General features: G+C 37.9%; 1 protein-coding gene across 3 annotated transcripts in view; it reads right to left on the bottom strand.

Moving 5' to 3' along the window:
* The window catches only part of LOC139138837 (uncharacterized), a 43,227-nt gene extending 33,406 nt beyond the window's left edge, over window positions 1–9,821 (bottom strand). For 2 of the 3 annotated variants that reach the window (XR_011553685.1, XM_070707388.1), the window contains exons 1-4: window positions 9,732–9,821; window positions 3,580–3,661; window positions 2,629–2,693; window positions 315–427 (exon numbers count right to left, since the gene is read on the bottom strand). Coding sequence is in view for 2 of the 3 variants with exons in the window: in XM_070707388.1 (XP_070563489.1) it covers window positions 315–427; window positions 2,629–2,693; window positions 3,580–3,661; window positions 9,732–9,780 (309 nt within the window). In the remaining variant the exon portion in view is untranslated. Of the gene's footprint in view, window positions 1–314; window positions 428–2,628; window positions 2,694–3,579; window positions 3,662–7,369; window positions 7,530–9,731 lie in introns of those variants that run through there. The other variant, XM_070707389.1, reaches the window with a different exon arrangement.
* Between the last annotated feature and the right edge of the window lie 3,583 nt (window positions 9,822–13,404).

Here is a 13,404-nt window from a genome sequence, read left to right as displayed (position 1 = left end):
ATAAATATGGATTATGATTGCAACAGTTTGTCAGTTTTTCAATGAGTTTAAAATAATGGTATATATATATATATATATATATATATATATATATATATATATATATATATATATATATATATGTCTGTTTCTAATTTATAATGAACAGACATATATATATATATATGTCTGTTTCTAATTTAACAGACATATATATCTATATATCTATATATATATATATATATATATATATATATATATATATATATATATATATATATATATATATATATATATGTGTCTGTTTCTAATTTATAATGAACAATGATCTTTACCTTAATAAGCTCAGCCAATAACAGCTTATTGACGTAAACAGTGGCTGTATGAGCATAGTAGAAGATCAACGGCAGACGTAGCCTATCCGGACATTTGTTGAACACGGACTCATCTGGTGAAGAAAAGATAACTTAGTTTTTATGAAATACTGAGCCACGTTGCAACGTTTATCAACACCAGAAACACAACACCGATACGTGAATAATATTGGCACAGGCAGCTGTCTTGCATGAGCTGTGTTTTTCTTAACTGAATTATTGATAAGAAACACCAATTTTAAGTTGATTGGTACAAGTTTGATGAAAAGCGACACATTTTTTTCAAATAATCTTGTGTTGGAGCTATCAAAAAGATTTGAATACATGTCTCATTAAATCCGAGAAAAAAAAATGTTACATAACAGAAACCATTACAGTATCAAACATTAATCATGCATAATCATGCGTCATGTCTGTTGTGCATGGGTCTCGGTGGAAATGTACATACCCCACTTCCCAGGCTATTGTGGGTAAACATTTTCTCTTTTCTGAAGGCAGTGTGAAACTAAAAGCAACACATTCAATAAGCATTACCCAAGGGGGGAAGGTTATTAACTGAGCATCAATTCATTCATTTGTAATGCTTGGCTATTTTTACATGAATGAAAGAAAACTGGCTGTGGGGACTTATACCGAGAAATATAGTTGCTTTTCATTGTAGATTCATTACATGAAAATTGTACCATAGACTTTGGAAGGAATTGGTGCCCAGGGCGTAGACATGAAACCTAACAAGTGAGACAAATATAGTCACAACATGTTTTTTAGCTTGCTTATAAAAGCATGAATAGTTGTTTTCTTGCTGCTGTTTGTTTGTTTGTTTGTTTAAATCTTCAATACGCTGGATTGCTGAAATCAGAATGCATTTCCAGCTACAAAATCCTTTGTATGCTATAGATCACCACAAAATGCAAGAAGATGTGCACAGGTATGAAAAGAGATTTCTCAGAGTATAAAGCCAACAGAAACCAGTGTTGATAATTAAAAAACTAACAAAATAAAACTCTTATAGCCTGACTTCGTTGATCTTACTTGGTTCCACCAGCAACCCTTAGCTAATGCCTTATACGTCATCTCCAGCAACCATTGTCTATTCATAACTATTCTGAAGAAATGTTGACCTTCAAGTTCATGCCGATTTTTACATTGTCATTTTGAAGACTGTGAAAATGCCATTCAACTTGCATCATCACAATTTTTTTATTAATTGAGCAAAAGCTCTTCTTTGAGATGAGATAGCAGAGTGACTTCTATTTTGACTGAATTTCGAAAAATAATGACATTTTTCATTTCAACGGTAAATCTCATGTGTTTTAATTTTACTTTCGCTTCAGTTTCTGGTGAATTGTTACTTCTGTTTCTGCGGTAAGTTGAAATTAGCTCTGCAGGTTTACTTATAAATGTTGTTAATAAATGTAATAAATAAATGTTGTTGATTCTTTCACTGTTTTAGTTCATGTGTATAAAGAGCAATTAATGCAATATGTTGTCTAATCTCTAGACCATGATTATCTAACCACTCATTTCTTAACTGTCAACACAGAATCTTTACATGTAAAATATGCACTGCTTTTGTTTGTATGTGAATTCCTAAAATTCTGGCCAATGCACAAAACAATGCTGTTTCATCGTGTACAGACTCATTTGGCAAGCTGAACAATACATCTGAAAATGCTTTGGGGTCCGTAGAATGTTAGCTGGAAGGTTCATATTGATGCTGTTCATAATAGAGTAAATATGGTTCCTTCTTCCCCAAGTGTTGAACTTGCTCATGTACAGCAAAATGACCTACCCTAGTCATATATATATAAGTTCATATATATATATATATACGGTAAAAATTGATAACAAGAAGGAAACAGGACTTGGGTGTTACTCAGAGTTCCACGCTACTTGTGTTCTCTGTAGCAATCATTTTTTGTCTGATGATCGCTACAGAGAACACATGTAGCGTGAAACTCTAGGTAACGCCTAAGTCCTGTTTTCTACTTTTATCAATTTTTACCGTAAATCGCTCTGCCATACAGGTATTGAGCACTCTTTTACACCATGAAGATTTCCAACATTACAAGATATATATATATATATATATATATATATATATATATATATATATATATATATATATATATATATATATATTTATATATATATATATATATGTACACATATATAGCTTCAAGCTGCACAATGAACTCGGCTTTAATCAGAGCTGAGAACTTCTTCTCTGTGTGGTACATTTAGGATTACACTGAACACGGCACGTCTCACTCACCTTTCAGTCCAGTAAATAAACTCTCATTGATTTCATAAGAGTTTTCAAAGTACGCCCTGAGCTCCCTGAAAGAGAGAAGGTGGTTCATAGAAATCACATGTGTCATAGCTGACAAAAAAAGTCCAATTTTACGAAGCTTGAATTGTTTTCTGCTCTGAAGCTGCCGCGGCTCAGAAACGGTACAATTTCCCTATGTAACTTGTGTAAATGTAAATATTAACACATTAAGTGCGCAGTACATGAATATTTTCCAATGATAATATCTTCATATGAAGTGGGGCAGGATGAGCTCCTGATCATCAGAAGAGATGAAAGTATTATGGTCAAGATCCATTTTCAGACTACATATAGTGTTTGAAACTGTTGCTTCATGCTGGCTCTTTCTAAACCTGGCGTGCAAACTTTGTGCGTCAAGGGCCGCACCTGTAACTTTTTGATGATTTTTTTCTGTGTTTTTCATTGCAAGTTCTTGTTATGGTTTACGTTTGAGTTCAAGACCAGAATTCACTTGTCAATGTTAAAAAAATGCAGTCTATTGTACATTCTGAATTGACCACTAAGTATCTCAAATGCTTTGGGGGTATAGAACAAGAAACTGGGGGATTGCCATTCAGAAATGGTGAAAAAATCACCAAAAGTTGTGGCTTCCAGTCCTTAAAGATTATTTGGTGTGTACTTGATATAGATGGACTCTTATACATTGCTTCAGCTTCACATTGCAGTGCGTTTTTTCTCAATTGCAATCACCTCTCCTGTAGAAGCACTAACATCTAGATCTCACATGTTAAATAATGATTTCAGAGTTTTTCATTAGCATTCAATTCACTAATCTGGATGCTGCTGCAAGAAAAGAAATCAAAAATAAACAGTTCTCAAATTTCTGCGGGAGGGGGGGGGGGCCAAATAAATGGAAACAAACAAATGAAAAAGGGAAGTAAATAACTCACTCACTTCTTGTTTGTATCGGACAAATCTGGTGGTTTCATGGACTTCAAGCAGTAATTCCCTGTCAAAAGAAGTTCTTCCATTGTGACTGGAAAGAAAGAACACACCAAGAAGTGATTGCATTTGCAGGTGTATACAGTGTTACACTTGTTCTGCAATTAAGCCCCCACAAGGCTCAAAATAATTAATTTTGTTTATATGCACATTCTTGGGGTCATGTGTTCCTGTTTTTGAATGTATAATATGACACTTGTTGTGAAGGGCTCAAAATTATTTCTTTATTTGTATACACATATTATTTTAGCCTAATTGTCCATTTTGTTTATGTAAACAAATATGACACTTGACTGGAAATTAATTTCCCAACTGAGGTCAAAATAATTTCTTTAATTTACATGCAATTTTTTGTCAATTCACTCCTGCTTGTTTATATAATGTTTGGAATGCTGCTCAGTATGGCTTCAATTAATTTGTTTTGTCAATATGCATAATGGGCCTAATCAAGTTTTGATCAAAAGGCTCCCAGGCTTTCTGGCGCGTGTGGTGTGTGTACAGTGATTATGTTATAATTATCATTAATTGTATAACAGTTGAAGATCAGCATTGTCAACATTCCTACATATTTACACTGTATGACATCATTAAAGGGCCAGGGACTAATTATGTTTAAATTAACATTAATTGTATAACAGTTCAAGATCAGCATTGTCAACATTCCTACATACTTACACTGTATGACATCATTAAAGGGCCAGGGACTGTCACTGTTGATGATTTTGTTTTCGCTATTGTACCCATTCTTTATGCCTAGTATCCAATTTGGTGTTTTTAGCTCATATTTGGTATGTATATAAATACCAAAAAGAGCTTATATGGTGAGTCGGTGGCCGAAGTCTGTGTGTATGTATGTATGTATGTATGTATGTCCGTCACACGCAAAAGCTCCCAAACCGCCACACCTACCATCACAGTATTTGGTGTACAGGTAGACCCAGGGGTTGAGATGTGACGTTGTGCAAATGAACATGTAAGTGTCAAAAATATGCAAATGAGGTAAGAAAAAGGGGAAATCCTGCAAGTGTGCGGGAGTGGTGGCATTAACTGAGACAGCCCAATCTGAGTCCGAGCTTCTATGATCTCTAACCTATTTTTTTAGGAATTTACCACCTCATTAAATTTACAGTAAATCTTCCGCAAAGCATTAACCGTGTGAAACTTTTTTCAAATAATATTACCGAGAGCAGGATCGTATATCAATCATATCTTAGCAAAGCTCAGAATATGTGCAGTATGATTTCCCAGTGTGCACAGCGTGACCATAGAACCAGTGGTATGGAAAGAAACAATCTTTTCCCCAAAGTTGAGAAAAAAGAGTCTCCAAATATTTGTGATTGCAAATTTCACCATCATCTGGATAAAACAATAAGGTAACCCCATAATATGATAACATACAAATCAAATTAATTTCTTTTGGATAAGCAATCACAGAGAAAAATATTGGAGAAAGTTGAGCAAAAAAAAGAGAAAAAAACTGTCAAAAATTAATATATACAGTTTATGCTAATATTAAATAACATTGTGTACTACAGGCATCCTGAAATGAGAAACTAACCCTTTAAATTTGCATATTCAAATTTCATCATTCGCATAAAACTGAATGAGGTTATCGCTGGGATTTTATAAATCCAGTTTGATTGACTGGACAATCAGCTGAGAAAAAAATTAAAGAAAATTGAGCAAAAACTTGTAAAAACATTTTAGTATACAAATTGTACGTTTATTTTCATATCACTTCAATAAATTAATACAACGAATCGCAAATGGAACAGTTGACAAAACTTGAAAAAAAAATTCAGTATACAAATTTTATGAGTTTCAGAGAAACAATTTCAGGAAAAGCATGCAAAAAATAAGAAAAAAATATTTAAAATTTAACTATGCACATGAAATGCTAAATTGTGCTATAACTTAATGACAAAATCCCGTAGTGACCAGATCTTAAATTTCAAATGTGTATGACCACAAAAAAAAAACACATTTTATGCAAATATGCTCATCTATAATGGACCAATCAAAATGCGGTGAAACAAGACCAACAAGAAAAGGTTTTGTTTTTCCTCCTAACACGGAAGCCTTTTATTTCACATGTTTGCTTTCAAGGTAGTATGCACCTTGACAGTGAAAGACAAACTTTTGCTCAAACTTAAAATTTTCTCAAGGAATCTTTCAACCATTCGCTTGCAAAATCAAGAATAAAACTGCTCCTTGGGGAAAGATGTTCGGACTCTCAAACTTTTGCAATTGTTTTCTGATCTACCATTTATGGGTTCTTCTTAAAGCTCTTGGTGTAAGAAAACTTTTTTCTACCTTATTTTTTTCGAAAATCAAAAAATTGTTTTTCCCCATAGAGTTTACCATTGGGACGGTGGCCATTTCGAATTTCAAATATCGATTATTCTGGGGTAATTTATTTCTCTAGTACCAAATTTTGCAGGGTGCCCCCCCCCCCCCCCGCCAGTGTTCCCGCTAAAGCTTGGGCCCCCGATTTTTATCCCTCATTTTGAAAGTGAATGGCAGAAAGATTCCATGGGGAAAATTTGAGCACAAGTTATTAAAGTCTTTCACTTTCGACACTCTCTACAATTGACTATTTGTAGGAATGGATGAACTCAACTTTGTTGACCCTTTTAATACAATGACAATATTATTCCTTCAACTTTCGCTGAAGTGTGAACACGAACCCAATCAAAAGCAACAATCAAGGGAGTTTTCTTTGGTTTTTGGATGGAACAGCCCCTCTGTAGGGCCTTCTTTGGGGGTCATTGCTGTAAAATTGTGGCAGTATGGCTGCACGATCCATGAGTCCTACCTGTGGTTGCGTTATGTTTGGAAGAGGCATGGATGTAAAAAATAGAGGCTAAATGAGGGCAGCTACTGACCAGAGCAGGTTTTTTAGGGGAAATATGTTGGCTCACGCAGCGGCTATGAAAGATTTACTATAATGTACTCATTCTGTAGGTTTCAACCACGGACGTATTTTTTTAGGTCCATGGTTTCAACCATGTTTTGAGTTAGAAACGCCAAAGCATACATATACAGCCATCAGTCTAAGTATACAGATATATCCCTACCATGACTGGTGAAAATCCATGCACGTATAACACTATTGTACGTTGATGTTGACACAGCAAACAATGAACTTGCAGTATTGAGCGAGGTATTTGCAGTCCAACAAAGGGGGCAAAAAATGTTTACCGTATTCTCACACAATGCGAGCCATGTCACTGGCAAGTTCTGGGGCATTACTGCAGAATGTGATCCGAGGAGGTGTCCTTGTCCTGTGCTGGCTTCAGCGAGCTAGTGTGATCTGTATCGATCGGCGGTTTGAATTGCTTGCATTGTGCCAGTTGCAGTTACCACTTAACAAAACAAAAGCTCTGACTTAGACAGGAATAAACTCGGGCAATTAGTGCAAAACTTATCACACCCTCAGTCGTAGTAAAAGACTAAGCTAAGCTCCCGGCTGGCATAGAAGCTCTATTTTAAAGGCCTATATAAGGTGTCAGATTGTCTTGCCTGGAAATTTACTGATTACATTACAATTTCAGAGGAAAACAAAATGCTATGACACCATAATCTTGTCACAGACTAGAACGAACGTGATCCGTGATGCGGGGGAAGTGTAACACTAAGCTGATTGAATCAAATTGCATTCTCAGTATTTCGCAGCGGAGTGTTCTCAACAGCAGTTTAACTATATGTGTCAGCTCTTATGAAATTACTAGAAGGTACATACTGTAATAGTCACCACTACAGCTAGGATTTTAGAGCTTATTAGTGCCCATAACTACCTCACAAACCATAACTCCTAAAATTCCATAGCCCAGAATTGTCTGGTACAGTTACTGCCGGGCTTCGCCAAAGCAGCTTGTATCTACATGTTTGTATCTTCATGAATTACCGTAATCACCTGGGCATACTAATAAGTACACCATTCAGATCATGTTAAAATTAATTACGTAACATATTGCCTCCATGGGAGACGGATGTGCTATTTGGCGGGTTCGGTCCAATAATAATTCTTTTACACCGTTTGGCTGTCAAACACGCACGAAACTTTCGGTTTACTCGTATATCATTCCCAAGAACATGTTTTGCGCTTAATTTGATAAAACTGCACGGCCATACTGAAGTTTAATTTATTATCGTCAACCATATCTTTAATACGTGTACACCGTCTTTGATTTGTGACAGATTCTTTTCCAACAGAAGGAATACCAGGTTTACCGGTACACTGAACTGTGAACTGAAGCAATTCAAAACCTGCCGTTGAATGAATGTCGGACACGCAAACTTACGCAAAGCGCCGCGCGCGAGCTTCTACGGGAAATGCAGCTTTTTGACATTTGAAAATGCATATCTTTGCAAAACGGGACGAAAACAAGTGAGGTACACACGTATGACGTAGACTGGTCATTTAAAAGTAAGCTTACCATGGATGTACAAAAATAGATGTTTGTACATCCATGCTTATACCGACGAGTTGGCTTCCTTTATTATATTAGCAACATGTGGTAATACGCCACCAACGCCCGCCCTCGTCTGACCGGGCTATTACATCGTTTCCGGCCGGCCGCTGGCACATAAAAAAAAACCGGAAGAGACCTCGCCGTTATTGTCTTTCCTAGATTTCATGTTCTAATAGAGTATTTGCTCGTGCAGAATAGTCAGTCAGATTTACTCATTTTCTCCTCGTAAAGGACATTGTCTGCATTGTACACGACAAAGTTAACACTGCACAGTGATGTCAAGGCTTCGTCTCGATTCTCATTGTAATACGGTACCAGTCGCGCGTGGTTCGATACACGGTAAAAGCCCCTGTAAACTAAGCATTTGTATTACGCTACAATAACCCTATGCACGCAGGGGATTGTGGCCTATGCGATGGTTTAAAAAAGACATATTCTGAAAAGGGTTTGTTTCTGGTACATGATCGATTTATTATGCAATACTTCACATAATTTATAAATAACTGTCGACTGCCAACTGCGAACTCCCGTCTCTGCATGGGAGAAGATTACACAACATAATTTATAGTACTTCAATCAGTTGCGGTAATTGTGCCCTCGGGCAATACGCTGGCTTCTTCTGTCGTGTTGGCTTTGCTGTGCCCAGTTTCAATGTTGCCATGGTCACGCCTTCTCGCGACTTTGCACACCTCCGAGACTTCATTGTTTTGTAAACAGACAAAAGGTGAGCGATGTAACATCTTACGCGTTGTACACAAACGCCATTCGCTGTGCACGTGTAAAGAGAGGAATTTTGTAAAACTGCTTACTCACGCCGTCACGGGAACAAGTGGTTTAATCGATAAAGGCAGACTCGATTGAAAGAGTTGAAAGAGGTATTTGCTCCGCAATTTTATAATAGGCGTTTGACCCGGACACGACAATAATACTACGATATCCGGCAAAGTAGATAATTTCCAGCGAAGAATGTGAAGAAATTTTGAAGAAAACTGCAGCAGAGAATCCAGCAACATTATGAAATGCTCGCAAGTTATCTTTCTTCTTTTCTTCATTAAAAAGTGGCTGAGTATGCCCAAATTGCTATCAACTTTCAGTGCTCGAGAGAATTTCAACCTTTTGCAGGGATACATTAGCTGCGTTTTTCACACTTTGTAACGGATCTCTTTGTAGCGGGAAGCCGGGCAAAGAAAGTGAGACAAAAAGAAATTGTGAACAGAAGAAAACGACAATGCATCGCACCATTTTTAAATAATACAAAGTGGCGACCTGGTATGCGGATAACAAACAGTTAGCACAACAAATAGCACGATATTAACTCCTGGATCACCTCGTCTATCCGGTGAAACTCTACGACAGATATCTTTGCAATGCAGGAGGCAATCGAAAAATCCAGCACCACACTGCGGCACCGATGTACGGCCGTAGTTAACAGACACATCGCGCTATGCGCACATGCGCGCTTAATCATTCACTTATCCAATACATGCACAGATCGGCTGTACCGCAGACTATCACGAAAACCCAAGACAGAGATTGAAAGCCAGTTTTTTGGGGGAAAGTCAGCATAATCGTCTCTCACATATGATACGCGACAAGAATGCCCACCTGATTCCTGTACATAGTACCTACCTGTACTTAGTGAGATCAATGGTGACCTGACCCGAGTCCGTCCTTTCATACAGCTCCCTTCTTGGGAAAACACCGCTTTCGAAACCCGGCTTCTTTATACATGGATTGTAACGTTCCATTCGACCACAGGGGTGGTAGGCATAAAAATGGAGGGACGGAGTAAGCAAGAAGGCGTTTATGAATGCAAAAGAGAAATAAGAAACAGCAGCCAGGTATAACTTTCAGAGCGAATTTAATGCTCATGTTTTGAATGCTTAACAATACTTGTGCCGCAGCAAGACATGTAGCGATACCCGTTCTCTGCAGCAAACCCACCCTACAAGGACTGTATCCTGCCGACTGTATATTCCAAACAACTCGGGCTGACAAACCGTGACTTTGCAATATCTAAATATGCCGACTACTCATAGTCGTCTGTTCCTCGATTGTTAGGAACACTGGCGTTAACCCGTTAACCGTTAGTCGTTATTACATGTATTTGACTGGCCCCAAGTTGCTCAGCTTTTCTCGACAGCAGTTACTGGCAGACTGGGGTAGGGTGGTGTTCAACGCGTTCAGGCCCCTCGCGATCTAATAGTATGCCACAGCCTACCACAAACGCGACACCGTGTTTTTGAAATGCTCAATGTGTTTTGGAATTACATCACAGGCTCATACTTGCCTAAAATACACAGTACCAGCCAAGAATTTCATCATTCAGTTGCATTTTTCGGCGCGTCCTTCGGGCATATAACTTCAATATAATCATATTTATAATCATATTTATAATCATATTTAATATATCTATAAAAGTATATTATCATCTTTTGTTTTACCTTTATCGGGGGGTCACCCTGTTTTCGAAAGTTGGAATGACTGCGGGGGGGGGGGTAGCAACGTTTTTGATGTCCGCAAAAAATAATCAAACACCTCCCCCGGCCGAAGAAACTGAATAGTCCTTTATTCTGTTTTGATACTACGTTTTGGCAAAAACATAAGTTCGGAAAAGATTCACGGGGTTCTTTAAGCAGTGTCTCAAACCTATTTGGCAGAAAATTTACGGTAAGAATTGATGTCAAGTTGAAATCAGAACGGGACGTTACTCAAAGTTTCACGCTATCGCACTATGTATCCTCTATAGCGATTATCAGACAAGTGGTTCAACTGATCTTATATTCGAATGTTTCCGTTGCTTTCTTGTTGTTATTCTGGAAATACAGTACTCGTTCAAACTTGCTGGGAGGGTGCTCGGGATCTTTTTCAAAGTACTGGACTCCATGTAGACGTCAAGTTCGTTTCAAGTACGTAGTATTTCTAGATGGAAAAGCTTACAGCTGCCATGGCCAAAGATAAAGCTTCTCCCATGTCTGGGGCCGTCTCGGTGTGGAGAGGGTCTGGGGTGTCTCGGTGTTGAGAGGGTCTGGGTTGTCTCGGTGTGGAGAGGGTCTGGGTTGTCTCGGTGTGGAGAGGGTCTGGGTTGTCTCGGTGTGGAGAGGGTCTGGGTTGTCTCGGTGTGGAGAGGGTCTCGGTGTGGAGAGGAGAGAGACTGCTGGCTAGAACTATATTGTCAAAGTGAGAGTTTTAAAAACAACACCTGAAAAGCATTGATATGAATTAAAGATAAAAAGAATTCATCAAATCAATTATTTAAAATCAGCTGATCAGCGCTTTTTAGAAATTCAAACAGCTAAAACTGAGTTTTTAAATAGTCATCTCACGTAACAGGAGCCAATGTTTACCACTGTATTTCAGAAAAAAATAGAGTGTTTATAGTTCTTAGGTAGGCTTTTTTAATTTTCATGAACTCAGTACTTAGAGGAATCTTAATGTTACTTTGTTATGATTTTAATTCGTTTTGATGTGTTTTCGAGTCTTTATTGTCGACTTAAAGAACTTTTTGTATTTTATTTATTGAAATGTACAGCATGTAATTGTCTTTGATACATGTTACGTGTCTCGACCTTCTTGAAAAGAGGTTTTCAAAACCTATAAGATCAATATAATCAAATGAAGATCAATATTAAGAATATATCAATACAGTTATCGAAATACTTAGACAATCTAGACGCCGGGGGTTTTTTGGGGGTATTTTTGGGTTTTTTTTCCACATTTCTTACATTTAAGGTATGCACGAAATAGATTTTGCGGTCGGGGAGGGGCTTGCACGAAATGCATTCTTTACATTCATTACATTTTTAAACATTTTACGATCAGAATTCCGAGTCAAGAGGACAATGCGATATGGCCGGGCGTTCGGGAGAGCCTTCAAAAATACATGTTTGACATTGAGATCTGCGCGAAACACTTCACGATTGGGACTCACCTTGTAGCGTGGGCGTAGGAACCGGCGGGGCAGGGGTGCATGTGCCTCCCAAATGCTGAAGTTGGGGGGACAAATACATATCCCCCCCCCCCTTTCGACTTTAGCCTTGTCTCACCACAGGCGACCCAATAAGTACTACTGAGTTTTTCAGTGTTTTCTCTATCATTTTCTCTTCTTTCTTCATGCTCTGAATGATCGGATAAATAAAATAAATGGTTTATATACATAACCTAGCCTCTGTAACTCTTTATTTATTTTACACTCCATTACAAGGACGATATCTCTCATACACACATGCTGTAATTAATTAGTCAACACAACTAATTATGCTAATCCGTGGACTTATCAGGGATTGTACGGGTGGTCAACATCGCGAAAGATAGGAATGGTTACTAAAACGGGCTATTTCATTAACATCACTATCTTTCGATGTTGACCAACCTCTGATAAGTCCACGGATTAGCATAATTAGTTGTGTTGACTAATCAATTACAGCATGTGTGTATGAGAGATATACGTCCTTGTAATGGAGTGTAAAATGAATAAAGAGTCAAGAGGCTATAGGTTAGGCTATATAGTCATTTATTTTATTTACTACGATCAGTCAGAGCATGAAGAAAAGGAGAGGGGCTGACAGTGACAGAGAAAACTGAGAAAAACTCAATAATAAGCTTATCAATATGTATGGGCCGCCTATGGTCTAACTTGAGTTTTGTTGGCGCTTTGCAAATACAGGGGATTAGCCGAGGAAACTGTGTGCGTCCACACGCTTAAAGTTCAAGTCTTTCGTTTTTAAAGTGACATCGACCTAAACGACCTCTACGGTTAGTGTTGGGCATCATGCAACAATAAAAATGGCTTATGGATTTATCCAGGTTGATCGCCAAGGATTTCATATAGTTCATCAAAGAATAACATGGTCTTCCTTCCCCAACTGCTTGTGTTATTGTGGTCGATTATTTCTTGGACTTTGCCTTCATGATTTTTACTTTTCGATGACACTACGGGCTTTTGTGTAGTTCCTTGACTGCCCCGGGGGTACTCCTTTTTATTTTCACGCGGGTGTGCCTCTCGATTTGAAAAAAAATGTACCATGAATATTCCTAAAAATACCACTCATTGTTAGGGATTTTGCTTGACAATTTCTGGAAATTTTCATTTTTATTCTGTTGCATGTGAAGGTTTCCCTAAAGAACAGGACCTCTGCTTTATCATTAACACATGTTTAGGGTTTTAAGGATGGAAAATCGATCCATGTTTAGGGATTTTTTTCTGGAAAAGTGACCCCTTTCGGGGGCACATGCCCGTACAACTTTCAATGGGCGTACCCCCAAGGGGCTTGGCTGCTGCTTTGTCTGGAACTGTTCAATA

This window comes from Ptychodera flava, chromosome 8 (assembly GCF_041260155.1).
Source record: "Ptychodera flava strain L36383 chromosome 8, AS_Pfla_20210202, whole genome shotgun sequence".
Taxonomy (NCBI): Eukaryota; Metazoa; Hemichordata; class Enteropneusta; family Ptychoderidae; genus Ptychodera; species Ptychodera flava.
The sequence above is the reverse complement of the archived record's forward strand: the minus strand, read 5'-3'. Positions and strand labels throughout refer to the sequence as shown.